Source organism: Somniosus microcephalus, chromosome 4, assembly GCF_052327205.1.
Source record: "Somniosus microcephalus isolate GS21.2 chromosome 4, FLI_Smic_1.0, whole genome shotgun sequence".
Classification (NCBI taxonomy): Eukaryota; Metazoa; Chordata; class Chondrichthyes; order Squaliformes; family Somniosidae; genus Somniosus; species Somniosus microcephalus.
This window is the reverse complement of record NC_140990.1, coordinates 345052271-345078622: the sequence shown is the minus strand read 5'-3', so window position 1 is coordinate 345078622 and position 26352 is coordinate 345052271. Positions and strand designations below refer to the sequence as shown.

Genomic DNA, 26352 nt, shown 5'->3' with positions numbered 1-26352 from the left:
TAGTTTCAGATTGATGGCTATGGGGAGAGTGCGAGGCAGTGGGATTAGTTTGGGATTGATATAGGGCAGTGGGATTAGTTTGGGATTGATACAGGGCTATGGGGAGAGAGCAGGGCAGTGGGATTAGTTTGGGATTGATACAGGGCTATGGGGAGAGAGCGGGACAGTGGAATTAGTTTGGGGATTGATGCAGGGTTGTGGGGAGAGAGCGGGGCAGTGGGATTAGTTTGGAATAACAACAGAAAATGCTGGAAAAACTCAGCAGGTCAGGCAACATCCGTGGAGAGAAATTTGAGTTGACGTTTCGGGTTGGACCCTTCTTCAAAACTGGAAAGAAAAGAAACTAGATCGGAGGCAGGGCTGCGATCAGACAAAAGAATAAAAGAAACAAAAGAAGTAAAAGAGATTAGAAGCTAGACGAGATGGTAATAGGCTGGGATTAGGTGTAAAATGTACTGGCAGGGCAAAAGATAGCTGCCAGGTGTGAGAGAGAAACAAAAGGAAAGGGGGGGGGGGAAAAGGAGTGGAACAATTACAAGAGAAAATGAAATGGGGGCCGAGCTTATGATCTGAAATTGTTGAACTCGATATTGAGTCCGGAAGGCTGCAGACTGCCTAATCGGAAGATGAGGTGCTGTTCCTCGAGGATTAGTTTGGGATTGACACAGGGCTACGGGGAGAGAGCGGGGCAGTGGGATTTGTTTGGGATTGTTACAGGGCTATGGGGAGAGACGAGGCAGTGGGATTAGTTTGGGATTGATACAGGGCTATGGGGAGAGAGCGGGGCAGTGGGATTTGTTTGGGATTGATACAGGGCTATGGGGAAGAGAGCGGGGCAGTGGGATTAGTTTGGGATTGATACAGGGCTATGGGGAAGAGAGCGGGGCAGTGGGATTAGTTTGGGGATTGATACAGGGTTATGGGGAGAGTGCGGGGCAGTGGGATTAGGTTGGGATTGATACAGGGCTATGGGGAGAGAGCAGGGCAGTGGGATTAGTTTGGGATTGATACAGGGCTATGGGGAAGAGAGCGGGGCAGTGGCATTAGTTTGGGGATTGATACAGGGCTATGGGGAGAGTGCGGGGCAGTGGGATTAGTTTGGGGATTGATACAGGGCTATGGGGAAGAGAGCGGGACAGTAGGATTAGTTTGGGATTGATACAGGGCTATGGGGAGAGTGCGGGGCAGTGGGATTAGTTTGGGACTGATACAGGGCTATGGGGAGAGAGCGGGGCAGTAGGATTAGTTTGGGATTGATACAGGGCTATGGGGAGAGTGCGGGGCAGTGGGATTAGTTTGGGATTGATACAGGGCTATGGGGAAGAGAGCGGGGCAGTGGGATTAGTTTGGGATTGATACAGGGCTATGGGGAGAGTGCGGGGCAGTGGGATTAGTTTGGGATTGATACAGGGCTATGGGGAGAGAGCGGGGCAGTGGGATTAGTTTGGGGATTGATACATGACTATGGGGAGAGAGCGGGGCGGTGGGATTAGTTTGGGATTGATACAGGGCTATGGGGAGAGGGCAGTGGGATTAGTTTGGGATTGATACAGGGCTATGGGGAGAGTGCGGGGCAGTGGGATTAGTTTGGGATTGATACAGGGCTATGGGGAGAGAGCGGGGCAGTGGGATTAGTTTGGGATTGATACAGGGCTATGGGGAGAGAGCGGGGCAGTGGGATTAGTTTGGGATTGATACAGGGCTATGGGGAGAGAGCGGGGCAGTGGGATTAGTTTGGGATTGATACAGGGCTATGGGGAAGAGAGCGGGGCAGTGGGCTTAGTTTGGGATTGATACAGTGCTATGGGGAGAGTGCGGGGCAGTGGGATTAGTTTGGGGATTGATACAGGGCTATGGGGAAGAGAGCGGGGCAGTGGGCTTAGTTTGGGATTGATACAGGGCTATGGGGAAGAGAGCGGGGCAGTGGGATTAGTTTGGGATTGATACAGGGCTATGGGGAGAGTGCGGGGCAGTGGGATTAGTTTGGGATTGATACAGGGCTATGGGGAGAGAGCGGGGCAGTGGGATTAGTTTGGGGATTGATACATGACTATGGGGAGAGAGCGGGACAGTAGGATTAGTTTGGGATTGATACAGGGCTATGGGGAGAGTGCGGGGCAGTGGGATTAGTTTGGGACTGATACAGGGCTATGGGGAGAGAGCGGGGCAGTAGGATTAGTTTGGGATTGATACAGGGCTATGGGGAGAGTGCGGGGCAGTGGGATTAGTTTGGGATTGATACAGGGCTATGGGGAAGAGAGCGGGGCAGTGGGATTAGTTTGGGATTGATACAGGGCTATGGGGAGAGTGCGGGGCAGTGGGATTAGTTTGGGATTGATACAGGGCTATGGGGAGAGTGCGGGGCAGTGGGATTAGTTTGGGGATTGATACAGGGCTATGGGGAAGAGAGCGGGACAGTAGGATTAGTTTGGGATTGATACAGGGCTATGGGGAGAGTGCGGGGCAGTGGGATTAGTTTGGGACTGATACAGGGCTATGGGGAGAGAGCGGGGCAGTTGGATTAGTTTGGGATTGATACAGGGCTATGGGGAAGAGAGCGGGGCGGTGGGATTAGTTTGGGATTGATACAGGGCTATGGGGAAGAGAGCGGGGCGGTGGGATTAGTTTGGGATTGATACAGGGCTATGGGGAAGAGAGCGGGGCAGTGGGATTAGTTTGGGATTGATACAGGGCTATGGGGAGAGTGCGGGGCAGTGGGATTAGTTTGGGATTGATACAGGGCTATGGGGAGAGAGCGGGGCAGTGGGATTAGTTTGGGGATTGATACATGACTGGGGAGAGAGCGGGGCGGTGGGATTAGTTTGGGATTGATACAGGGCTATGGGGAGAGGGCAGTGGGATTAGTTTGGGATTGATACAGGGCTATGGGGAGAGTGCGGGGCAGTGGGATTAGTTTGGGATTGATACAGGGCTATGGGGAGAGAGCGGGGCAGTGGGATTAGTTTGGGATTGATACAGGGCTATGGGGAGAGAGCGGGGCAGTGGGATTAGTTTGGGATTGATACAGGGCTATGGGGAGAGAGCGGGGCAGTGGGATTAGTTTGGGATTGATACAGGGCTATGGGGAAGAGAGCGGGGCAGTGGGCTTAGTTTGGGATTGATACAGGGCTATGGGGAGAGTGCGGGGCAGTGGGATTAGTTTGGGGATTGATACAGGGCTATGGGGAAGAGAGCGGGGCAGTGGGCTTAGTTTGGGATTGATACAGGGCTATGGGGAAGAGAGCGGGGCAGTGGGATTAGTTTGGGATTGATACAGGGCTATGGGATTAGTTTGGGGATTGATACAGGGCTATGGGGAGACAGCGGGGCAGTGGGATTAGTTTGGGATTGATACAGGGCTATGGGGAGAGAGCGGGGCAGTGGGATTAGTTTGGGTATTGATACAGGGCTATGGGGAGAGTGCGGGGCAGTGGGATTAGTTTGCGATTGATACAGGGCTATGGGGAGAGTGCGGGGCAGTGGGATTAGTTTGCGATTGATACAGGGCTATGGGGAAGAGAGCGGGGCAGTGGGATTAGTTTGGGATTGATACAGGGCTATGGGGAGAGAGCCGGGCAGTGGGATTAGTTTGGGATTGATACAGGGCTATGGGGAAGTGAGCGGGGCAGCAGGATTAGTTTGGGATTGATACAGGGCTATGGGGAGAGAGCAGGGCAGTGGGATTAGTTTGGGATTGATACAGGGCTATGGGGAGAGAGCGGGACAGTGGAATTAGTTTGGGGATTGATGCAGGGTTGTGGGGAGAGAGCGGGGCAGTGGGATTAGTTTGGAATAACAACAGAAAATGCTGGAAAAACTCAGCAGGTCAGGCAACATCCGTGGAGAGAAATTTGAGTTGACGTTTCGGGTTGGACCCTTCAAAACTGGAAAGAAAAGAAACTAGATCGGAGGCAGGGCTGCGATCAGACAAAAGAATAAAAGAAACAAAAGAAGTAAAAGAGATTAGAAGCTAGACGAGATGGTAATAGGCTGGGATTAGGTGTAAAATGTACTGGCAGGGCAAAAGATAGCTGCCAGGTGTGAGAGAGAAACAAAAGGAAAGCGGGGGGGGGGGAAAGGAGTGGAACAATTACAAGAGAAAATGAAATGGGGGCCGAGCTAATGATCTGAAATTGTTGAACTCGATATTGAGTCCGGAAGGCTGCAGACTGCCAAATCGGAAGATGAGGTGCTGTTCCTCGAGGATTAGTTTGGGATTGATACAGGGCTATGGGGAGAGAGTGGGGCAGTGGGATTAGTTTGGGATTGACACAGGGCTACGGGGAGAGAGCGGGGCAGTAGGATTTGTTTGGGATTGTTACAGGGCTATGGGGAGAGACGAGGCAGTGGGATTAGTTTGGGATTGATACAGGGCTATGGGGAGAGAGCGGGGCAGTGGGATTTGTTTGGGATTAATACAGGGCTATGGGGAAGAGAGTGGGGCAGTGGGATTAGTTTGGGATTGATACAGGGCTATGGGGAAGAGAGCGGGGCAGTGGGATTAGTTTGGGGATTGATACAGGGCTATGGGGAGAGTGCGGGGCAGTGGGATTAGGTTGGGATTGATACAGGGCTATGGGGAGAGAGCAGGGCAGTGGGATTAGTTTGGGATTGATACAGGGCTATGGGGAAGAGAGCGGGGCAGTGGCATTAGTTTGGGGATTGATACAGGGCTATGGGGAGAGTGCGGGGCAGTGGGATTAGTTTGGGGATTGATACAGGGCTATGGGGAAGAGAGCGGGACAGTAGGATTAGTTTGGGATTGATACAGGGCTTTGGGGAGAGTGCAGGGCAGTGGGATTAGTTTGGGACTGATACAGGGCTATGGGGAGAGAGCGGGGCAGTAGGATTAGTTTGGGATTGATACAGGGCTATGGGGAGAGTGCGGGGCAGTGGGATTAGTTTGGGATTGATACAGGGCTATGGGGAAGAGAGCGGGGCGGTGGGATTAGTTTGGGATTGATACAGGGCTATGGGGAAGAGAGCGGGGCAGTGGGAGTAGTTTGGGATTGATACAGGGCTATGGGGAGAAGGCAGTGGGATTAGTTTGGGATTGATACAGGGCTATGGGGAGAGTGCGGGGCAGCGGGATTAGTTTGGGATTGATACAGGGCTATGGGGAGAGAGCGGGGCAGTGGGATTAGTTTGGGATTGATACAGGGCTATGGGGAGAGAGCGGGGCAGTGGGATTAGTTTGGGATTGATACAGGGCTATGGGGAGAGAGCGGGGCAGTGGGATTAGTTTGGGATTGATACAGGGCTATGGGGAAGAGAGCGGGGCAGTGGGCTTAGTTTGGGATTGATACAGGTCTATGGGGAGAGTGCGGGGCAGTGGGATTAGTTTGGGGATTGATACAGGGCTATGGGGAAGAGAGCGGGGCAGTGGGCTTAGTTTGGGATTGATACAGGGCTATGGGGAAGAGAGCGGGGCAGTGGGATTAGTTTGGGATTGATACAGGGCTATGGGGAGAGTGCGGGGCAGTGGGATTAGCTTGGGATTGATACAGGGCTATGGGGAGAGAGCGGGGCAGTGGGATTAGTTTGGGGATTGATACATGACTATGGGGAGAGTGCGGGGCAGTGGGATTAGTTTGGGATTGATACAGGGCTATGGGGAGAGAGCAGGGCAGTGGGATTAGTTTGGGATTGATATAGGGCTATGGGGAGAGAGCGGGGCAGTGGGATTAGTTTGGGATTGATACAGGGCTATGGGGAGAGAGCGGGGCAGTGGGATTAGTTTGGGATTGATACAGGGCTATGGGGAAGAGAGCGGGGCAGTGGGCTTAGTTTGGGATTGATACAGGGCTATGGGGAGAGTGCGGGGCAGTGGGATTAGTTTGGGGATTGATACAGGGCTATGGGGAAGAGAGCGGGGCAGTGGGCTTAGTTTGGGATTGATACAGGGCTATGGGGAAGAGAGCGGGGCAATGGGATTAGTTTGGGATTGATACAGGGCTATGGGGAGAGACCGGGGCAGTGGGATTAGTTTGGGGATTGATACAGGGCTATGGGGAGACAGCGGGGCAGTGGGATTCGTTTGGGATTGATACAGGGCTATGGGGAGAGAGCGGGGCAGTGGGATTAGTTTGGGTATTGATACAGGGCTATGGGGAGAGTGCGGGGCAGTGGGATTAGTTTGCGATTGATACAGGGCTATGGGGAGAGTGCGGGGCAGTGGGATTAGTTTGGGATTGATACAGGGCTATGGGGAAGAGAGCGGGGCAGTGGGATTAGTTTGGGATTGATACAGGGCTATGGGGAGAGAGCGGGGCAGTGGGATTAGTTTGGGATTGATACAGGGCTATGGGGAAGAGAGCGGGGCAGTAGGATTAGTTTGGGATTGATACAGGGCTATGGGGAGAGTGCGGGGCAGTGGGATTAGTTTGGGATTGATACAGGGCTATGGGGAGAGAGTGGGGCCGTAGGATTAGTTTGGGATTGATACAGGGCTATGGGGAGAGTGCGGGGCAGTGGGATTAGTTTGGGATTGATACAGGGCTATGGGGAGAGAGTGGGGCCGTAGGATTAGTTTGGGATTGATACAGGGCTATGGGGAGAGTGCGGGGCAGTGGGCTTAGTTTGGGATTGATACAGGGCTATGGGGAGAGTGCGGGGCAGTGGGATTAGTTTGGGGATTGATACAGGGCTATGGGGAAGAGAGCGGGGCAGTGGGCTTAGTTTGGGATTGATACAGGGCTATGGGGAAGAGAGCGGGGCAGTGGGATTAGTTTGGGGATTGATACATGACTATGGGGAGAGAGCGGGACAGTAGGATTAGTTTGGGATTGATACAGGGCTATGGGGAGAGTGCGGGGCAGTGGGATTAGTTTGGGACTGATACAGGGCTATGGGGAGAGAGCGGGGCAGTAGGATTAGTTTGGGATTGATACAGGGCTATGGGGAGAGTGCGGGGCAGTGGGATTAGTTTGGGATTGATACAGGGCTTTGGGGAAGAGAGCGGGGCAGTGGGATTAGTTTGGGATTGATACAGGGCTATGGGGAGAGTGCGGGGCAGTGGGATTAGTTTGGGATTGATACAGGGCTATGGGGAGAGTGCGGGGCAGTGGGATTAGTTTGGGGATTGATACAGGGCTATGGGGAAGAGAGCGGGACAGTAGGATTAGTTTGGGATTGATACAGGGCTATGGGGAGAGTGCGGGGCAGTGGGATTAGTTTGGGACTGATACAGGGCTATGGGGAGAGAGCGGGGCAGTAGGATTAGTTTGGGATTGATACAGGGCTATGGGGAAGAGAGCGGGGCGGTGGGATTAGTTTGGGATTGATACAGGGCTGTGGGGAAGAGAGCGGGGCGGTGGGATTAGTTTGGGATTGATACAGGGCTATGGGGAAGAGAGCGGGGCAGTGGGATTAGTTTGGGATTGATACAGGGCTATGGGGAGAGTGCGGGGCAGTGGGATTAGTTTGGGATTGATACAGGGCTATGGGGAGAGATCGGGGCAGTGGGATTAGTTTGGGGATTGATACATGACTATGGGGAGAGAGCGGGGCGGTGGGATTAGTTTGGGATTGATACAGGGCTATGGGGAGAGGGCAGTGGGATTAGTTTGGGATTGATACAGGGCTATGGGGAGAGTGCGGGGCAGTGGGATTAGTTTGGGATTGATACAGGGCTATGGGGAGAGAGCGGGGCAGTGGGATTAGTTTGGGATTGATACAGGGCTATGGGGAGAGCGGGGCAGTGGGATTAGTTTGGGATTGATACAGGGCTATGGGGAGAGAGCGGGGCAGTGGGATTAGTTTGGGATTGATACAGGGCTATGGGGAAGAGAGCGGGGCAGTGGGCTTAGTTTGGGATTGATACAGGGCTATGGGGAAGAGAGCGGGGCAGTGGGATTCGTTTGGGATTGATACAGGGCTATGGGGAGACAGCGGGGCAGTGGGATTAGTTTGGGATTGATACAGGGCTATGGGGAGAGAGCGGGGCAGTGGGATTAGTTTGGGTATTGATACAGGGCTATGGGGAGAGTGCGGGGCAGTGGGATTAGTTTGCGATTGATACAGGGCTATGGGGAAGAGAGCGGGGCAGTGGGATTAGTTTGGGATTGAAACAGGGCTATGGGGAGAGAGCGGGGCAGTGGGATTAGTTTGGGATTGATACAGGGCTATGGGGAAGAGAGCGGGGCAGTAGGATTAGTTTGGGATTGATACAGGGCTATGGGGAGAGTGCGGGGCAGTGGGATTAGTTTGGGATTGATACAGGGCTATGGGGGGAGAGTGGGGCAGTAGGATTAGTTTGGGATTGATACAGGGCTATGGGGAGAGTGCGGGGCCGTGGGATTAGTTTGGGATTGATACAGGGCTATGGGGAAGAGAGCGGGGCGGTGGGATTAGTTTGGGATTGATACAGGGCTATGGGGAAGAGAGCGGGGCAGTGGGATTCGTTTGGGATTGATACAGGGCAATGGGGAGAGTGCGGGGCAGTGGGATTAGTTTGGGATTGATACAGGGCTATGGGGAGAGAGCGGGGCAGTGGGATTAGTTTGGGATTGATACAGGGCTATGGGGAGAGAGCGGGGCAGTGGGATTAGTTTGGGGATTGATACATGACTATGGGGAGAGAGCAGGGCGGTGAGATTAGTTTGGGATTGATACAGGGCTATGGGGAGAGGGCAGTGGGATTAGTTTGGGATTGATTCAGGGCTATGGGGAGAGTGCGGGGCAGTGGGATTAGTTTGGGATTGATACAGGGCTATGGGGAGAGAGTGGGGCAGTGGGATTAATTTGGGATTGATACAGGGCTATGCAGAGAGAGCGGGGCAGTGGGATTAGTTTGGGATTGATGCAGGGCTATGGGGAGAGAGCGGGGCAGTGGGATTAGTTTGGGATTGATACAGGGCTATGGGGAGAGAGCGGGGCAGTGGGATTAGTTTGGGGATTGATACAGGGCTATGGGGAGATCGCGGGGCAGTGGGATTAGTTTGGGATTGATACAGGACTATGGGGAGAGAGCGGGGCAGTGGGATTAGTTTGGGTATTGATACAGGGCTATGGGGAGAGTGCGGGGCAGTGGGATTAGTTTGCGATTGATACAGGGCTATGGGGAGAGTGCGGGGCAGTGGGATTAGTTTGGGATTGATACAGGGCTATGGGGAGAGAGCGGGGCAGTGGGATTAGTTTGGGGATTGATACATGGCTATGGGGAGAGAGCGGGGCAGTGGGATTAGTTTGGGGATTGATACATGGCTATGGGGAGAGAGCGGGGCAGTGGGATTAGTTTGGGATTGATACAGGGCTATGGGGAGAGAGCGGGGCAGTGGGATTAGTTTGGGATTGATACAGGGCTATGGGGAGAGTGCGGGGCAGTGGGATTAGTTTGGGATTGATACAGGGCTATGGGGAGAGCGGGGCAGTGGGATTATTTTGGGATTGATACAGGGCTATGGGGAGAGAGCGGGGCAGTGGGATTAGTTTGGGATTGATACAGGGCTATGGGGAAGAGAGCGGGGCGGTGGGATTAGTTTGGGATTGATACAGGGCTATGGGGAAGAGAGCGGGGCAGTGGGATTAGTTTGGGATTGATACAGGGCTATGGGGAGAGTGCGGGGCAGTGGGATTAGTTTGGGATTGATACAGGGCTATGGGGAGAGAGTGGGGCAGTAGGATTAGTTTGGGATTGATACAGGGCTATGGGGAGAGTGCGGGGCAGTGGGATTAGTTTGGGATTGATACAGGGCTATGGGGAAGAGAGCGGGGCGGTGGGATTAGTTTGGGATTGATACAGGGCTATGGGGAAGACAGCGGGGCAGTGGGATTAGTTTGGGATTGATACAGGGCTATGGGGAGAGTGCGGGGCAGTGCGATTAGTTTGGGATTGATACAGGGCTATTGGGAGAGAGCGGGGCAGTGGGATTAGTTTGGGATTGATACAGGGCTATGGGGAGAGCGGGGCAGTGGGATTAGTTTGGGGATTGATACATGACTATGGGGAGAGAGCAGGGCGGTGGGATTAGTTTGGGATTGATACAGGGCTATGGGGAGAGGGCAGTGGGATTAGTTTGGGATTGATACAGGGCTATGGGGAGAGTGCGGGGCAGTGGGATTATTTTGGGATTGATACAGGGCTATGGGGAGAGAGTGGGGCAGTGGGATTAGTTTGGGATTGATGCAGGGCTATGGGGAGAGAGCGGGGCGGTGGGATTAGTTTGGGATTGATACAGGGCTATGGGGAGAGGGCAGTGGGATTAGTTTGGGATTGATACAGGGCTATGGGGAGAGTGCGGGGCAGTGGGATTAGTTTGGGATTGATACAGGGCTATGGGGAGAGAGCGGGGCAGTGGGATTAGTTTGGGATTGATACAGGGCTATGGGGAGAGAGCGGGGCAGTGGGATTAGTTTGGGATTGATACAGGGCTATGGGGAGAGAGCGGGGCAGTGGGATTAGTTTGGGATTGATACAGGGCTATGGGGAAGAGAGCGGGGCAGTGGGCTTAGTTTGGGATTGATACAGGTCTATGGGGAGAGTGCGGGGCAGTGGGATTAGTTTGGGGATTGATACAGGGCTATGGGGAAGAGAGCGGGGCAGTGGGCTTAGTTTGGGATTGATACAGGGCTATGGGGAAGAGAGCGGGACAGTGGGATTAGTTTGGGATTGATACAGGGCTATGGGGAGAGTGCGGGGCAGTGGGATTAGTTTGGGATTGATACAGGGCTATGCGGAGAGAGCGGGGCAGTGGGATTAGTTTGGGGATTGATACATGACTATGGGGAGAGAGCGGGACAGTAGGATTAGTTTGGGATTGATACAGGGCTATGGGGAGAGTGCGGGGCAGTGGGATTAGTTTGGGACTGATACAGGGCTATGGGGAGAGAGCGGGGCAGTAGGATTAGTTTGGGATTGATACAGGGCTATGGGGAGAGAGCGGGGCAGTGGGATTAGTTTGGGGATTGATACATGACTATGGGGAGAGTGCGGGGCAGTGGGATTAGTTTGGGATTGATACAGGGCTATGGGGAGAGAGCAGGGCAGTGGGATTAGTTTGGGATTGATATAGGGCTATGGGGAGAGAGCGGGGCAGTGGGATTAGTTTGGGATTGATACAGGGCTATGGGGAGAGAGCGGGGCAGTGGGATTAGTTTGGGATTGATACAGGGCTATGGGGAAGAGAGCGGGGCAGTGGGCTTAGTTTGGGATTGATACAGGGCTATGGGGAGAGTGCGGGGCAGTGGGATTAGTTTGGGGATTGATACAGGGCTATGGGGAAGAGAGCGGGGCAGTGGGCTTAGTTTGGGATTGATACAGGGCTATGGGGAAGAGAGCGGGGCAATGGGATTAGTTTGGGATTGATACAGGGCTATGGGGAGAGACCGGGGCAGTGGGATTAGTTTGGGGATTGATACAGGGCTATGGGGAGACAGCGGGGCAGTGGGATTAGTTTGGGATTGATACAGGGCTATGGGGAGAGAGCGGGGCAGTGGGATTAGTTTGGGTATTGATACAGGGCTATGGGGAGAGTGCGGGGCAGTGGGATTAGTTTGCGATTGATACAGGGCTATGGGGAGAGTGCGGGGCAGTGGGATTAGTTTGGGATTGATACAGGGCTATGGGGAAGAGAGCGGGGCAGTGGGCTTAGTTTGGGATTGATACAGGGCAATGGGGAGAGTGCGGGGCAGTGGGATTAGTTTGGGGATTGATACAGGGCTATGGGGAAGAGAGCGGGGCAGTGGGCTTAGTTTGGGATTGATACAGGGCTATGGGGAAGAGAGCGGGGCAGTGGGATTAGTTTGGGGATTGATACATGACTATGGGGAGAGAGCGGGACAGTAGGATTAGTTTGGGATTGATACAGGGCTATGGGGAGAGAGCGGGGCAGTAGGATTAGTTTGGGATTGATACAGGGCTATGGGGAGAGTGCGGGGCAGTGGGATTAGTTTGGGATTGATACAGGGCTTTGGGGAAGAGAGCGGGGCAGTGGGATTAGTTTGGGATTGATACAGGGCTATGGGGAGAGTGCGGGGCAGTGGGATTAGTTTGGGATTGATACAGGGCTATGGGGAGAGTGCGGGGCAGTGGGATTAGTTTGGGGATTGATACAGGGCTATGGGGAAGAGAGCGGGACAGTAGGATTAGTTTGGGATTGATACAGGGCTATGGGGAGAGTGCGGGGCAGTGGGATTAGTTTGGGACTGATACAGGGCTATGGGGAGAGAGCGGGGCAGTAGGATTAGTTTGTGATTGATAGGGCTATGGGGAAGAGAGCGGGGCGGTGGGATTAGTTTGGGATTGATACAGGGCTGTGGGGAAGAGAGCGGGGCGGTGGGATTAGTTTGGGATTGATACAGGGCTATGGGGAAGAGAGCGGGGCAGTGGGATTAGTTTGGGATTGATACAGGGCTATGGGGAGAGTGCGGGGCAGTGGGATTAGTTTGGGATTGATACAGGGCTATGGGGAGAGATCGGGGCAGTGGGATTAGTTTGGGGATTGATACATGACTATGGGGAGAGAGCGGGGCGGTGGGATTAGTTTGGGATTGATACAGGGCTATGGGGAGAGGGCAGTGGGATTAGTTTGGGATTGATACAGGGCTATGGGGAGAGTGCGGGGCAGTGGGATTAGTTTGGGATTGATACAGGGCTATGGGGAGAGAGCGGGGCAGTGGGATTAGTTTGGGATTGATACAGGGCTATGGGGAGAGCGGGGCAGTGGGATTAGTTTGGGATTGATACAGGGCTATGGGGAGAGAGCGGGGCAGTGGGATTAGTTTGGGATTGATACAGGGCTATGGGGAAGAGAGCGGGGCAGTGGGCTTAGTTTGGGATTGATACAGGGCTATGGGGAGAGTGCGGGGCAGTGGGATTAGTTTGGGGATTGATACAGGGCTATGGGGAAGAGAGCGGGGCAGTGGGCTTAGTTTGGGATTGATACAGGGCTATGGGGAAGAGAGCGGGGCAGTGGGATTAGTTTGGGATTGATACAGGGCTATGGGGAGACAGCGGGGCAGTGGGATTAGTTTGGGATTGATACAGGGCTATGGGGAGAGAGCGGGGCAGTGGGATTAGTTTGGGTATTGATACAGGGCTATGGGGAGAGTGCGGGGCAGTGGGATTAGTTTGCGATTGATACAGGGCTATGGGGAGAGTGCGGGGCAGTGGGATTAGTTTGGGATTGATACAGGGCTATGGGGAAGAGAGCGGGGCGGTGGGATTAGTTTGGGATTGATACAGGGCTATGGGGAAGAGAGCGGGGCAGTGGGATTCGTTTGGGATTGATACAGGGCAATGGGGAGAGTGCGGGGCAGTGGGATTAGTTTGGGATTGATACAGGGCTATGGGGAGAGAGCGGGGCAGTGGGATTAGTTTGGGATTGATACAGGGCTATGGGGAGAGAGCGGGGCAGTGGGATTAGTTTGGGGATTGATACATGACTATGGGGAGAGAGCAGGGCGGTGAGATTAGTTTGGGATTGATACAGGGCTATGGGGAGAGGGCAGTGGGATTAGTTTGGGATTGATTCAGGGCTATGGGGAGAGTGCGGGGCAGTGGGATTAGTTTGGGATTGATACAGGGCTATGGGGAGAGAGTGGGGCAGTGGGATTAATTTGGGATTGATACAGGGCTATGCGGAGAGAGCGGGGCAGTGGGATTAGTTTGGGATTGATACAGGGCTATGGGGAGAGAGCGGGGCAGTGGGATTAGTTTGGGATTGATACAGGGCTATGGGGAGAGAGCGGGGCAGTGGGATTAGTTTGGGGATTGATACAGGGCTATGGGGAGATGGGGCAGTGGGATTAGTTTGGGATTGATACAGGGCTATGGGGAGAGAGCGGGGCAGTGGGATTAGTTTGGGTATTGATACAGGGCTATGGGGAGAGTGCGGGGCAGTGGGATTAGTTTGCGATTGATACAGGGCTATGGGGAGAGTGCGGGGCAGTGGGATTAGTTTGGGATTGATACAGGGCTATGGGGAGAGAGCGGGGCAGTGGGATTAGTTTGGGGATTGATACATGGCTATGGGGAGAGAGCGGGGCAGTGGGATTAGTTTGGGGATTGATACATGGCTATGGGGAGAGAGCGGGGCGGTGGGATTAGTTTGGGATTGATACAGGGCTATGGGGAGAGAGCGGGGCAGTGGGATTAGTTTGGGATTGATACAGGGCTATGGGGAGAGAGCGGGGCAGTGGGATTAGTTTGGGATTGATACAGGGCTAGGGGGAGAGAGCGGGGCAGTGGGATTAGTTTGGGATTGATACAGGGCTATGGGGAGAGAGCGGGGCAGTGGGATTAGTTTGGGATTGATACAGGGCTATGGGGAGAGTGCGGGGCAGTGGGATTAGTTTGGGATTGATACAGGGCTATGGGGAGAGCGGGGCAGTGGGATTATTTTGGGATTGATACAGGGCTATGGGGAGAGAGCGGGGCAGTGGGATTAGTTTGGGATTGATACAGGGCTATGGGGAAGAGAGCGGGGCGGTGGGCTTAGTTTGGGATTGATACAGGGCTATGGGGAAGAGAGCGGGGCAGTGGGATTAGTTTGGGATTGATACAGGGCTATGGGGAGAGCGGGGCAGTGGGATTAGTTTGGGGATTGATACATGACTATGGGGAGAGAGCAGGGCGGTGGGATTAGTTTGGGATTGATACAGGGCTATGGGGAGAGAGCAGGGCGGTGGGATTAGTTTGGGATTGATACAGGGCTATGGGGAGAGGGCAGTGGGATTAGTTTGGGATTGATACAGGGCTATGGGGAGAGTGCGGGGCAGTGGGATTATTTTGGGATTGATACAGGGCTATGGGGAGAGAGTGGGGCAGTGGGATTAGTTTGGGATTGATACAGGGCTATGCGGAGAGAGCGGGGCAGTGGGATTAGTTTGGGATTGATACAGGGCTATGGGGAGAGAGCGGGGCAGTGGGATTAGTTTGGGATTGATACAGGGCTATGGGGAGAGAGCGGGGCAGTGGGATTAGTTTGGGATTGATACAGGGCTATGGGGAGAGAGCGGGGCAGTGGGATTAGTTTGGGTATTGATACAGGGCTATGGGGAGAGTGCGGGGCAGTTTGATTAGTTTGCGATTGATACAGGGCTATGGGGAGAGTGCAGGGCTGTGGGATTAGTTTGGGATTGATACAGGGCTATGGGGAAGAGAGCGGGGCGGTGGGATTAGTTTGGGATTGATACAGGGCTATTGGGAAGAGAGCGGGGCAGTGGGCTTAGTTTGGGATTGATACAGGGCTATGGGGAGAGTGCGGGGCAGTGGGATTAGTTTGGGATTGATACAGGGCTATGGGGAGAGAGCGGGGCAGTGGGATTAGTTTGGGATTGATACAGGGCTAGGGGGAGAGAGCGGGGCAGTGGGATTAGTTTGGGATTGATACAGGGCTATGGGGAGAGAGCGGGGCAGTGGGATTAGTTTGGGATTGATACAGGGCTATGGGGAGAGTGCGGGGCAGTGGGATTAGTTTGGGATTGATACAGGGCTATGGGGAGAGCGGGGCAGTGGGATTATTTTGGGATTGATACAGGGCTATGGGGAGAGAGCGGGGCAGTGGGATTAGTTTGGGATTGATACAGGGCTATGGGGAAGAGAGCGGGGCGGTGGGATTAGTTTGGGATTGATACAGGGCTATGGGGAGAGTGCGGGGCAGTGGGATTAGTTTGGGATTGATACAGGGCTATGGGGAGAGAGTGGGGCAGTAGGATTAGTTTGGGATTGATACAGGGCTATGGGGAGAGTGCGGGGCAGTGGGATTAGTTTGGGATTGATACAGGGCTATGGGGAAGAGAGCGGGGCGGTGGGATTAGTTTGGGATTGATACATGGCTATGGGGAAGAGAGCGGGGCAGTGGGATTAGTTTGGGATTGATACAGGGCTATGGGGAGAGTGCGGGGCAGTGGGATTAGTTTGGGATTGATACAGGGCTATTGGGAGAGAGCGGGGCAGTGGGATTAGTTTGGGATTGATACAGGGCTATGGGGAGAGCGGGGCAGTGGGATTAGTTTGGGGATTGATACATGACTATGGGGAGAGAGCAGGGCGGTGGGATAAGTTTGGGATTGATACAGGGCTATGGGGAGAGGGCAGTGGGATTAGTTTGGGATTGATACAGGGCTATGGGGAGAGTGCGGGGCAGTGGGATTATTTTGGGATTGATACAGGGCTATGGGGAGAGAGTGGGGCAGTGGGATTAGTTTGGGATTGATACAGGGCTATGCGGAGAGAGCGGGGCAGTGGGATTAGTTTGGGATTGATACAGGGCTATGGGGAGAGAGCGGGGCAGTGGGATTAGTTTGGGATTGATACAGGGCTATGGGGAGAGAGCGGGGCAGTGGGATTAGTTTGGGGATTGATACAGGGCTATGGGGAGACAGCAGGGCAGTGGGATTAGTTTGGGATTGATACAGGGCTATGGGGAGAGAGCGGGGCAGTGGGATTAGTTTGGGTATTGATACAGGGCTATGGGGAGAGTGCGGGGCAGTTTGATTAGTTTGCGATTGATACAGGGCTATGGGGAGAGTGCAGGGCTGTGGGATTAGTTTGGGATTGATACAGGGCTATGGGGAAGAGAGCGGGGCGGTGGGATTAGTTTGGAATTGATACAGGGCTATGGGGAAGAGAGCGGGGCAGTGGGCTTAGTTTGGGATTGATACAGGGCTATGGGGAGAGTGCGGGGCAGTGGGATTAGTTTGGGATTGATACAGGGCTATGGGGAGAGTGGGGGGCAGTGGGATTAGTTTGGGATTGATACAGGGCTATGGGGAGAGAGCGGGGCAGTGGGATTAGTTTGGGGATTGATACATGGCTATGGGGAGAGAGCGGGGCAGTGGGATTAGTTTGGGGATTGATACATGGCTATGGGGACAGAGCTGGGCGGTGGGATTAGTTTGGGATTGATACAGGGCTATGGGGAGAGAGCAGGGCAGTGGGATTAGTTTGGGATTCATACAGGGCTATGGGGAGAGTGCGGGGCAGTGGGATTAGTTTGGGATTGATACAGGGCTATGGGGAGAGAGCAGGGCAGTGGGATTAGTTTGCGATTGATACAGGGCTATGGGGAGAGTGCGGGGCAGTGGGATTAGTTTGGGATTGATACAGGGCTATGGGGAGAGAGCGGGGCAGTGGGATTCGTTTGGGGATTGATACAGGGCTATGGGGAGAGTGCGGGGCAGTGGGCTTAGTTTGCGATTGATACAGGGCTATGGGGAGAGTGCGGGGCAGTGGGATTAGTTTGGGATTGATACAGGGCTATGGGGAAGAGAGCGGGGCGGTGGGATTAGTTTGGGACTGATACAGGGCTATGGGGAAGAGAGCGGGGCAGTGGGCTTAGTTTGGGATTGATACAGGGCTTTGGGGAGAGTGCGGGGCAGTGGGATTAGTTTGGGATTGATACAGGGCTATGGGGAGAGTGCGGGGCAGTGGGATTAGTTTGGGATTGATACAGGGCTATGGGGAGAGAGCGGGGCAGTGGGATTAGTTTGGGATTGATACAGGGCTATGGGGAGAGAGCGGGGCAGTGGGATTAGTTTGGGGATTGATACATGGCTATGGGGAGAGAGCGGGGCAGTGGGATTAGTTTGGGGATTGATACATGGCTATGGGGAGAGAGCGGGGCGGTGGGATTAGTTTGGGATTGATACAGGGCTATGGGGAGAGAGCAGGGCAGTGGGATTAGTTTGGGATTCATACAGGGCTATGGGGAGAGTGCGGGGCAGTGGGATTAGTTTGGGATTGATACAGGGCTATGGGGAGAGAGCAGGGCAGTGGGATTAGTTTGGGATTGATACAGGGCTATGGGGAGAGAGCAGGGCAGTGGGATTAGTTTGGGATTGATACAGGGCTATGGGGAGAGAGCGGGGTAGTGGGATTAGTTTGGGATTGATACAGGGCTATGGGGAGAGAGCGGGGCTGTGGGATTAGTTTGGGATTGATACAGGGCTATGGGGAGAGAGCGGGGCAGTGGGATTAGTTTGGGATTGATACAGGGCTATGGGGAGAGAGCGGGGCAGTGGGATTAGTTTGGGATTGATACAGGGCTATGGGGAGAGAGCGGGGCAGTGGGATTAGTTTGGGATTGATACAGGGATATGGGGAGAGAGCGGGGCAGTGGGATTAGTTTGGGATTGATACAGGGCTATGGGGAGAGTGCGGGGCAGTGGGATTAGTTTGGGATTGATACAGGGCTATGGGGAGAGAGCGGGGCAGTGGGATTATTTTGGGATTGATACAGGGCTATGGGGAGAGAGCGGGGCAGTGGGATTAGTTTGGGATTGATACAGGGCTATGGGGAGAGAGCGGGGCAGTGGGATTAGTTTGGGATTGATACAGGGCTATGGGGAGCGAGCGGGGCAGTGGGATTAGTTTGGGGATTGATACAGGGCTATGGGGAGAGAGCGGGGCAGTGGGATTAGTTTGGGATTGATACAGGGCTATGGGGAGAGAGCGGGGCAGAGGGATTAGTTTGGGGATTGATACAGGGCTATGGGGAGAGAGCGGGGCAGTGGGATTAGTTTGGGATTGATACAGGGCTATGGGGAGAGAGCGGGGCAGTGGGATTAGTTTGGGATTGATACAGGGCTATGGAGAGAGCGGGGCAGTGGGATTAGTTTGGGATTGATACAGGGCTATGGGGAGAGAGTGGGGCAGTGGGACTAGTTTGGGGATTGATACAGGGCTATGGGGAGAGAGCGGGGCAGTGGGATTAGTTTGGGGATTGATACAGGGCTATGGGGAGAGTGCGGGGCAGTGGGATTAGTTTGGGATTGATACAGGGCTATGGGGAGAGAGCGGGCAGTGGGAGTAGTTTGGGATTGATACAGGGCTATGGGGAGAGAGCGGGGCTGTGGGATTAGTTTGGGATTGATACAGGGCTATGGGGAGAGTGCGGGGCAGTGGGATTAGTTTGGGATTGATACAGGGCTATGGGGAGAGAGCGGGGCAGTGGGATTAGTTTGGGATTGATACAGGGCTATGGGGAGAGTGCGGGGCAGTGGGTGCACAGTTTTCTTGCTGGGAAATTCAGCTGTACTGTTTTTGGATATTTTGTTTCCAGGCTTCGATTCTGTTTCTCTTTGAGTCTCTGTTTAAGATCACTTATTATCCTGCAGAGGCTATACCAGCATGTGTGGTGTGTAGAACATAAGAAATAAGAGTAGACGTAGGCCATACGACCCCTCGAGCCTGTTCCGCCATTCAATGAGATCATGGCTGATCATCGACCTCAACTCCACTTTCCCACCCGATCTCCATATCCCTTGATTCCAAAAATCTATCTCTCTCAGCCTTGAATATACTCGAAGACTCAGCATTCACAGCCCTCTGAGTGAAGAAATTTTTCCTCATCTCAGTCTTAAATGGCCGACCCCTTATCCTGAGACTATGCCCCCTAGTTCTAGACACTCCAACCAGGGGAAACAACCTCTCGGCATCTACCCTGTCAATCCCCTTCAGAATCTTGTATGTTTCAATGAGATCACCTCTCATTCTTCTAAACTCCAGAGAGTATCGGCCCATTCTACACAATCTCTCCTCATAGGACAGCCCTTTCATCCCAGAAATCAATCTAGTGAACATTCGTTGCACCGCCTCTGACGTAAGAAAACTACTCGGCACTTGGTCTGAGTATTAAACAAAGCTTTAATCAACTGTTTTACAACATGGAGATCTAGTTGTGTCCTTCACTAGTTCCTGTTAAAGAATGTCCTGCACAAGCTGGGCCCGTGCCCAAGTATTTATACTTTCCCTGGACAGCGCCACCAGCAGGCTGCCCAGTATTATTACATAAGTCATTTTCACATGAATGACAAGATTCATGTCAGCCTCCAAGGCAAGTATATCCTTCCTCAGATAAGGAGACCCAAACTGTGCCCAGTGCTCCAGGTGTGGCCTCGCCAAGGCCCTGTACACTTGGAGCAAGACCGAGTCCTTGTCCCTGCACTTCTTCCATTACTCATACCATTGCCATAATCTGCCATTGTAATAGCATCGGCTTTGGTGACATTTGCAGTTCCAGTTTTCAGAGAACTAAAGTGCAAGAAAAGGAAATGGATTGTAATAGAAATTAATCAAATAAGGATCAGTCAGAAGATGAACTGATGAAAAGAGGATAAACAATTGTAGAAAATGAAGAGTATCACGGGAAGGATCTGGCCAACCAAGGGTCGGGATGGGATCCACCGCTGACTGTTTTAATCCAGTCCTGTTTTGATCTATTTCTCACTTGTATATTTGTTTTTGCAGCTTGATATGATGTAAGGTGTACCTATCCAAATGGAGGAGAGGACGGAGACTGGGAACTAAAAGGAGAAAAAGTCATGGATTCATGTCGCAGTGATAGACTGCTCAAGCTGCAAGAATGTTTGCACTGATCTTTTACACAATAGATTTTCTCAGATAAACGCTGTTCCTTGCACAGCTTTCTACCTGTGTCCAGGTGGTTCTTTGCTCATCGTTCCGAAATGAAAAATTAAAAGGTAGTTTTGAATGATTGATTGGCGCATTTTGTAGGTGATTTTATACAATTGTTTGCTGTACCAAACAGTGCAGAAAGCAAATAGAGCAAATTAGTTATTAGTCGAATAAATAGAGGCATGGCAGGGCACCACAGTCCCGTGGAATGCACATCCTGTGCCATGTGGGATATCCAGGATGCTTCCCGTGTCCTGGACAACCACGTGTGCAGGAAGTGTCGTCTGCTGGAGGAGCCCGAGTTCCGGGTTTCAGAGCTTGAGCAGCAGCTGGCATCACCGCGGTGCATCCGTGAGACTGAGAGCTTTGTGGATAGCACGTTTCAGGAGGTGGTCACCCCGCAGCTTAAGAGTGTGCAGGCAGAGAGGGGAATGGGTGACTCAAGATAGACAAGGAGGACCAGGCAGGTAGTGTAGGAGTCCCCGAGTGCATCTCACACTCCAACCAGTATTTACTGGTGAGGGCGATGGTTCCTCTGGGGAGTACAGCCAGGGCCAAGACCACAGCACCACAGGTGGGTCAGCTGTATGGGGATGGGTGGGGGGTGGAGAGGAGGAAGATCAGGATGGCAATAGTTTTTTTTTATTCGTTCATGGGATTTGGGCGTCACTGCCAAGGATAGCATTTATTGCCTATCCCTAGTTGCCCACGAGAAGGTGGTGGTGAGCCGCCGCCTTGAACCGCTGCAGTCCGTGTGGTGCAGGTACTCCCACAGTGCTGTTAGGGAGGAAGTTCCAGGATTTTGACCCTGTGACAATTAAGGAACGGCGATATACTTCCAAGTCAGGATGGTGTGTGGCTTGGAGGGGAACTTGGAGGTGGTGGTGTTCCCATGCGCCTGCTGCCCTTGTTCTTCTAGGTGGAAGAGGTCGCGGGTTTGGAAGGTGCTGCCGAAGAAGCCTTGGCGAGTTGCTGCAGTGCATCTTGTAGATGGTACACACTGCAGCCACGGTACACCGGTGGTGGAGGGAGTGAATGTTTAAGGTGGTGGATGGGGTGCCAATCAAACTGGCTGCTTTGTCCTGGATGGTGTCGAGCTTCTTGAGAGTTGTTGGAGCTGCACTCATCCAGGCAAGTGGAGAGTGTTCCATCACACTCCTTACTTGTGCCTTGTAGATGGTGGAAAGGCTTTGGGGAGTCAGGAGGTGAGACACTCGCCACAGAATACCCAGCCTCTGACCTGCTCTTGTAGCCACAGTATTTATGTGGCTGGTCCAGTTAAGTTTCTGGTCAATGGTGACCCCCAGGATATTGATGGGGGATTCAGTGATGGTAGTGCAGTTGAATGTCATGGGGCGGTGGCTAGAAGCTCACTTGTTGAAGATAGTCATTGCCTGGCACTTGTGTGGCGCGAATGTTACCTGCCACTTATCAGCCCAAGCCTGAATGTCATCCGGGTCTTGCTGCGTGCGGGCATGGACTGCTTTATTATCTGAGGAGTTGCGAATGGCACTGAACACTGTGCAGTCATCAGTGAACATCCCCACTTCTGACCTTCTGATGGAGGGAAGATCATTGATGAAGCAGCTGAAGATGGTTGGGCTGAGGACACTGCCCTGAGTGGTAGACATTTGATAGTTAGGGGAACAGACAGGCGTTTCTGCGGCCGTAGACATGATTCCAGGATGGCATGTTGCCTCCCTGGTGCCAGGTTCAAGGATGTCACTGAGCGGCTGCAGAACATTCTGAGGGGGGAGGGTGAACAGCCAGAGGTCGTGGTCCATATCTGTACCAACAACGTAGGTAGAAAAAGGAATGAGGTCCTGCAGGCAGATTTTAGGCAGCTAGAAAAGAGATTAAAAAGCAAGATCTCAAAGGTAGTAATCTCTGGATTACTTCCTGTGCCATGAGCTAGTGAGTATTAAAATAGGAGAATAGAGCAGATGAATGCGTGGCTGGAGAGATGGTGCAGGAGGGAGGGCTTCAGATTCCTAGGACATTGGGACCGGTTTTGGGGGAGGTGGGACATGTACAGGCCGTACGGGTTGCAGCTCAACAAAGCCAGAACCAATGTCCTCACGGTGGGTTGGTGGGGTTTGTTAGTGCTGTTGAGGGTTTAAACTCATTTGGCAGGGGGATGGGCACCAAGATGTAGCATTAGAAAGGAGAAACAAAATGCACAGAGGATGGAGAGAGACAGATAGCACTAGAGTAAGAAATAGTAAGGTATTAGGTGGGGTCAGACTAAGAGAATACAAGAAGGTCTAAGACAGGTTTACAGTGCATGTGTGCAAACACATGAAGCGTGGTTAAAAAAAAGGTTGGTGAGCTACAGGCGCAAATAGCCACATGGAAATATGATGTTGTGGCGATAACGGAGACCTGGCTCAAAAAAGGACAGGATTGGGTTTTAAATATTCCTGGAGTCAAGGTGTTCAGGAAAGATAGGGAAGGAAAGAAAGGAGGTGAGGTGGCATTATTGGTTAAGGAGAATGTTGCAGTGCCGGAGAGAGAGGATGCCTTGGAGGAGTCAAGGACAGAATCTATTTGGTTAGAGTTAAGAAATAATAGAGGTGCCATTACACGACTAGGTGTATTCTATAGACCACCAACTAGTGGGAAGGATATAGAGGAGCAAATCAGCAGGGAAATTACAGAGAGGTGCAAGAACTATAGAGTAGTGACAATGGGGGACTTCAATTATCCCAATATAGATTGGGATAGTAATAGTGTAAAGGGCAGAGAGGGGAAAGAATTTCTGAAGTGTGTTCAGGAGAACTTTCTTAATCAGTACATTTCCAGCCCAACGAGGAAGGAGGCATTTCTGGATCTGGTTCTGGGGAATGAGGTGGGTCAATTGGAGCAAGTGTCAGTAGGGGAACATTTAGGGAACAATGATCATAGCATCATAGAAACATAACATAGAAGATAGGAGCAGGAGTAGGCCATTCGGCCCCTCGAGCCTGCTGCGCCATTCAATGAGATCATGGCTGATCATCCAAATTCAGTACCCTGTCCCTGCCTTCTCCCCATATCCCTTGATCCCTTTAGCCTTAAGAAATATATCCAACTCCTTCTTGAATATATTTAATGAATTGGCCTCAACTGCCTTCTGTGGTAGAGAATTCCACAGGTTCACCACTCTCTGGGTGAAGAAATTCCTCCTCATCTCTGTCCTAAATGGCTTACCCCTTATCCTTTGACTGTGACCCCTGGTTCTGGACTCCCCCGCCATCGGGAACATCCTTCCTGCATTTAGTCTGTCTACTCCTGTTAGAATTTTATAAGTTTCAATGAGATCCCCTCTCATTCTTCTAAACTCCAGCAAGTATAAGCCCAATCGATCCAATCTCTCCTCATATGTCATTCCTGCCATCCCAGGTATCAGTCTGGTGAATCTTCGCTGCACTCCCTCCATGGCAAGAACACCCTTCCTCAGATAAGGCGACCAAAACTGCACACAATACTCAAGATGTAGCCTCACCAAGGCCCTGTATAACTGCAGCAAGACATCCTTGCTCCTGTACTCGAACCCTCTCGCTATGAAGGCCAACATACCATTTGCCGCCTTAACCGCCTGCTGCACCTGCATGCTTACCTTCAGCGACTGGTGCACAAGGACACCCAGGTCTCGTTGCACTTCCCCTTCTCCCAATCTATTACCGTTTAGATAATCTGCCTTTCTGTTTTTGCCACCAAAGTGGATAACCTTGCATTTATCCACATTATACTGCATCTGCCATGCATCTGTCCAAATCATACTGGAGTTTCTCGGCATCCTCCTCACAGCACACACGCCCACCTAGCTTTGTGTCGTCTGCAAACTTGGAGATATTACATCTAGTTCCCTGAGGTTCATGAGGTTTAATGAGCTATGGAAAAGGACGGGGAGAAATCTACAGTAAAAATACTTAATTGGAGGAAGGCAAATTTCAGTGAGTTGAGAACGGATCTGGCTCGGGTAAATTGGAATCAAAGATTGGCAGACAAAACTGTAATCAAACAATGGGCTGCCTTTAAAGAGGAGATGATTTGGGTACAGTCGAGGTACATTCCCACGTGGGGGAAAGGTAGGGCAACAAAAGCCAGAGCGCTCTGGATGACAAAAGAGATAGAGAGTAAGATGAAGCAGAAAAAGGGCGCATATGACAGATGTCAGGTTGAGAATACAAATGAGAATCAGGCTGAATATAGAAAGTTCAGAGGGGAAGTGGAAAAGAAAATAAGAGGGGCAACGAGAGAGTATGAGAATAGATTGGCAGCTAACATAAAAGGGAATTCAGAAGTCTTCTGTAGGCATATAAATAACAAACAGGTAGTAAGAGCCGATTAGGGGCCAAAAAGGAGACTTACGCATGGAGGCAGAGGGCATGGCTGAGGTACTAAATGAGTACTTTGCATCTGTCTTCACTAAGGAAGAAGATGCTGCCAAAGTCATAGTGAAAGAGGAGGTAGTGGAGATACTGGATGAGATAAAAATTGATAAAGAGGAGGTACTAGAAAGGCTGTTTGTACTTAAAGTTGATAAGTCACCAGCATCTTTTGATGCTGAGGGAGGTTAAGGAGGATTGATGAGGGCAATGCAGTTGACGTGGGGTATATGGACTTCCAAAAGGCGTTTGATAAAGTGCCACATAATAGGCTTGCCAGCAAAGTTGAAGCCCATCGAATAAAGGGGACAGTGGCAGCATGGATGTGAAATTGGCTAAGAGACAGGAAACAGAGAGTAGTGGTGAACTGTTGTTTTTCAGACTGGAGGAAGGTATACAGAGGTGTTCCCCAGGGGTCAGTACTACGACCACTGCTTTTCTTGATATATATTACAGGAAACTTTCTGCTATCCGGCACCGACGGGACCGAGCTGGTGCCGTTAGATCAAAACTGCCGTAGAAACCAGTGCTAATGTTAAAACAAATGTAAAAAGTCACACAACACCAGGTTATAGTCCAACAGCTTTATTTGAAATCACAAGCTTTCAGAGCGCTGCTCCTTCTTCAGGTGAAGTGGAGAAATGCATAAAGACACAGCTTATATAGTCAGAGAATCATGTCGGGGAACACTTCAGCAGTCAAGGACATTCAGCCTCCGATCGTCGGGTAAGCATTCTCCAAGGTGGCCTTCGAGACACACGACAACGCAAAATCGTCGAGCAGAAACTGATAGCCAAGTTCCGCACCCATGAGGACGGCCTCAACCGAGATCTTGGGTTCATGTCACGCTACATGTAACCCCACCTGATGCAGGGTCATCCAGACTCGAGTCGACATTGGCTTGTTCTCTCTACACAGATGCGGCCGGACCTGCTGTGATTTCCAGCCAAAAAAAATGTTTTTTGTCTTTTTTTGTTTTTCATACAGACCCCAGCATCTGCAATATTTGACCCCTTGTGACCCCACCTCATTGTTCTTTGATGTAATGTTTCCCTGACTGACCTGTTTGGACACCATTCACACCTTTGACTGCTGTGATTATCTCTCTGCCGAGGTGTGATAAATGGCAGTTGGAAAGGTTACCTGTAAACATCTGACATGATTCTCTGACTATATAAGCTGTGTCTTTATGCATTTCTCCACTTCACCTGAAGAAGGAGCAGCGCTCCGAAAGCTTGTGATTTCAAATAAAGCTGTTGGACTATAACCTGGTGTTGTGTGACTTCTTACATTTGTCCACCCCAGTCCAACTCCGGCATCTCCACACCAATGTTAAAACATACAGAGCTCCGTGTGAAGCAACAAACCCTGTTGCTTAGCAACAGCTTCAAAACAGTCGGCGCAGCTTGCAAGCGTCTAGCTGAAGCTGTTGCTTAGCTACAGAGACGCTTGCAGAGCCAGGACTGGAGAAAAGAAGCAACGAAAAGAAAAAAAATTATCTGAACCGACTCCTGAATTTTGCCGGTAGCTAGAGCTTTCCGGACATTTAACCTCCGGATAAACGAAAGTTTCCTGTAATGGACTTGGGAGTGCAGGGCACGATTTCAAAATTTGCAGATGACT

At 52.0% G+C, this 26352-nt stretch overlaps 1 protein-coding gene across 5 annotated transcripts in view; it reads left to right on the top strand.

Moving 5' to 3' along the window:
- LOC147120739 (DNA repair protein Ku80-like) overlaps positions 1-20440 on the top strand; it is a 197389-nt gene extending 176949 nt beyond the window's left edge. For all 5 annotated transcript variants that reach the window (XR_015078230.1, XM_085986974.1, XM_085986973.1 and 2 more), the window contains one exon: positions 20192-20440. Coding sequence is in view for 3 of the 5 variants with exons in the window: in XM_085986973.1 (XP_085843099.1) it covers positions 20192-20206 (15 nt within the window). In the remaining 2 variants the exon portion in view is untranslated. The remainder of the gene's footprint in view (positions 1-20191) is intronic.
- The last annotated feature ends 5912 nt before the right edge of the window (positions 20441-26352 follow it).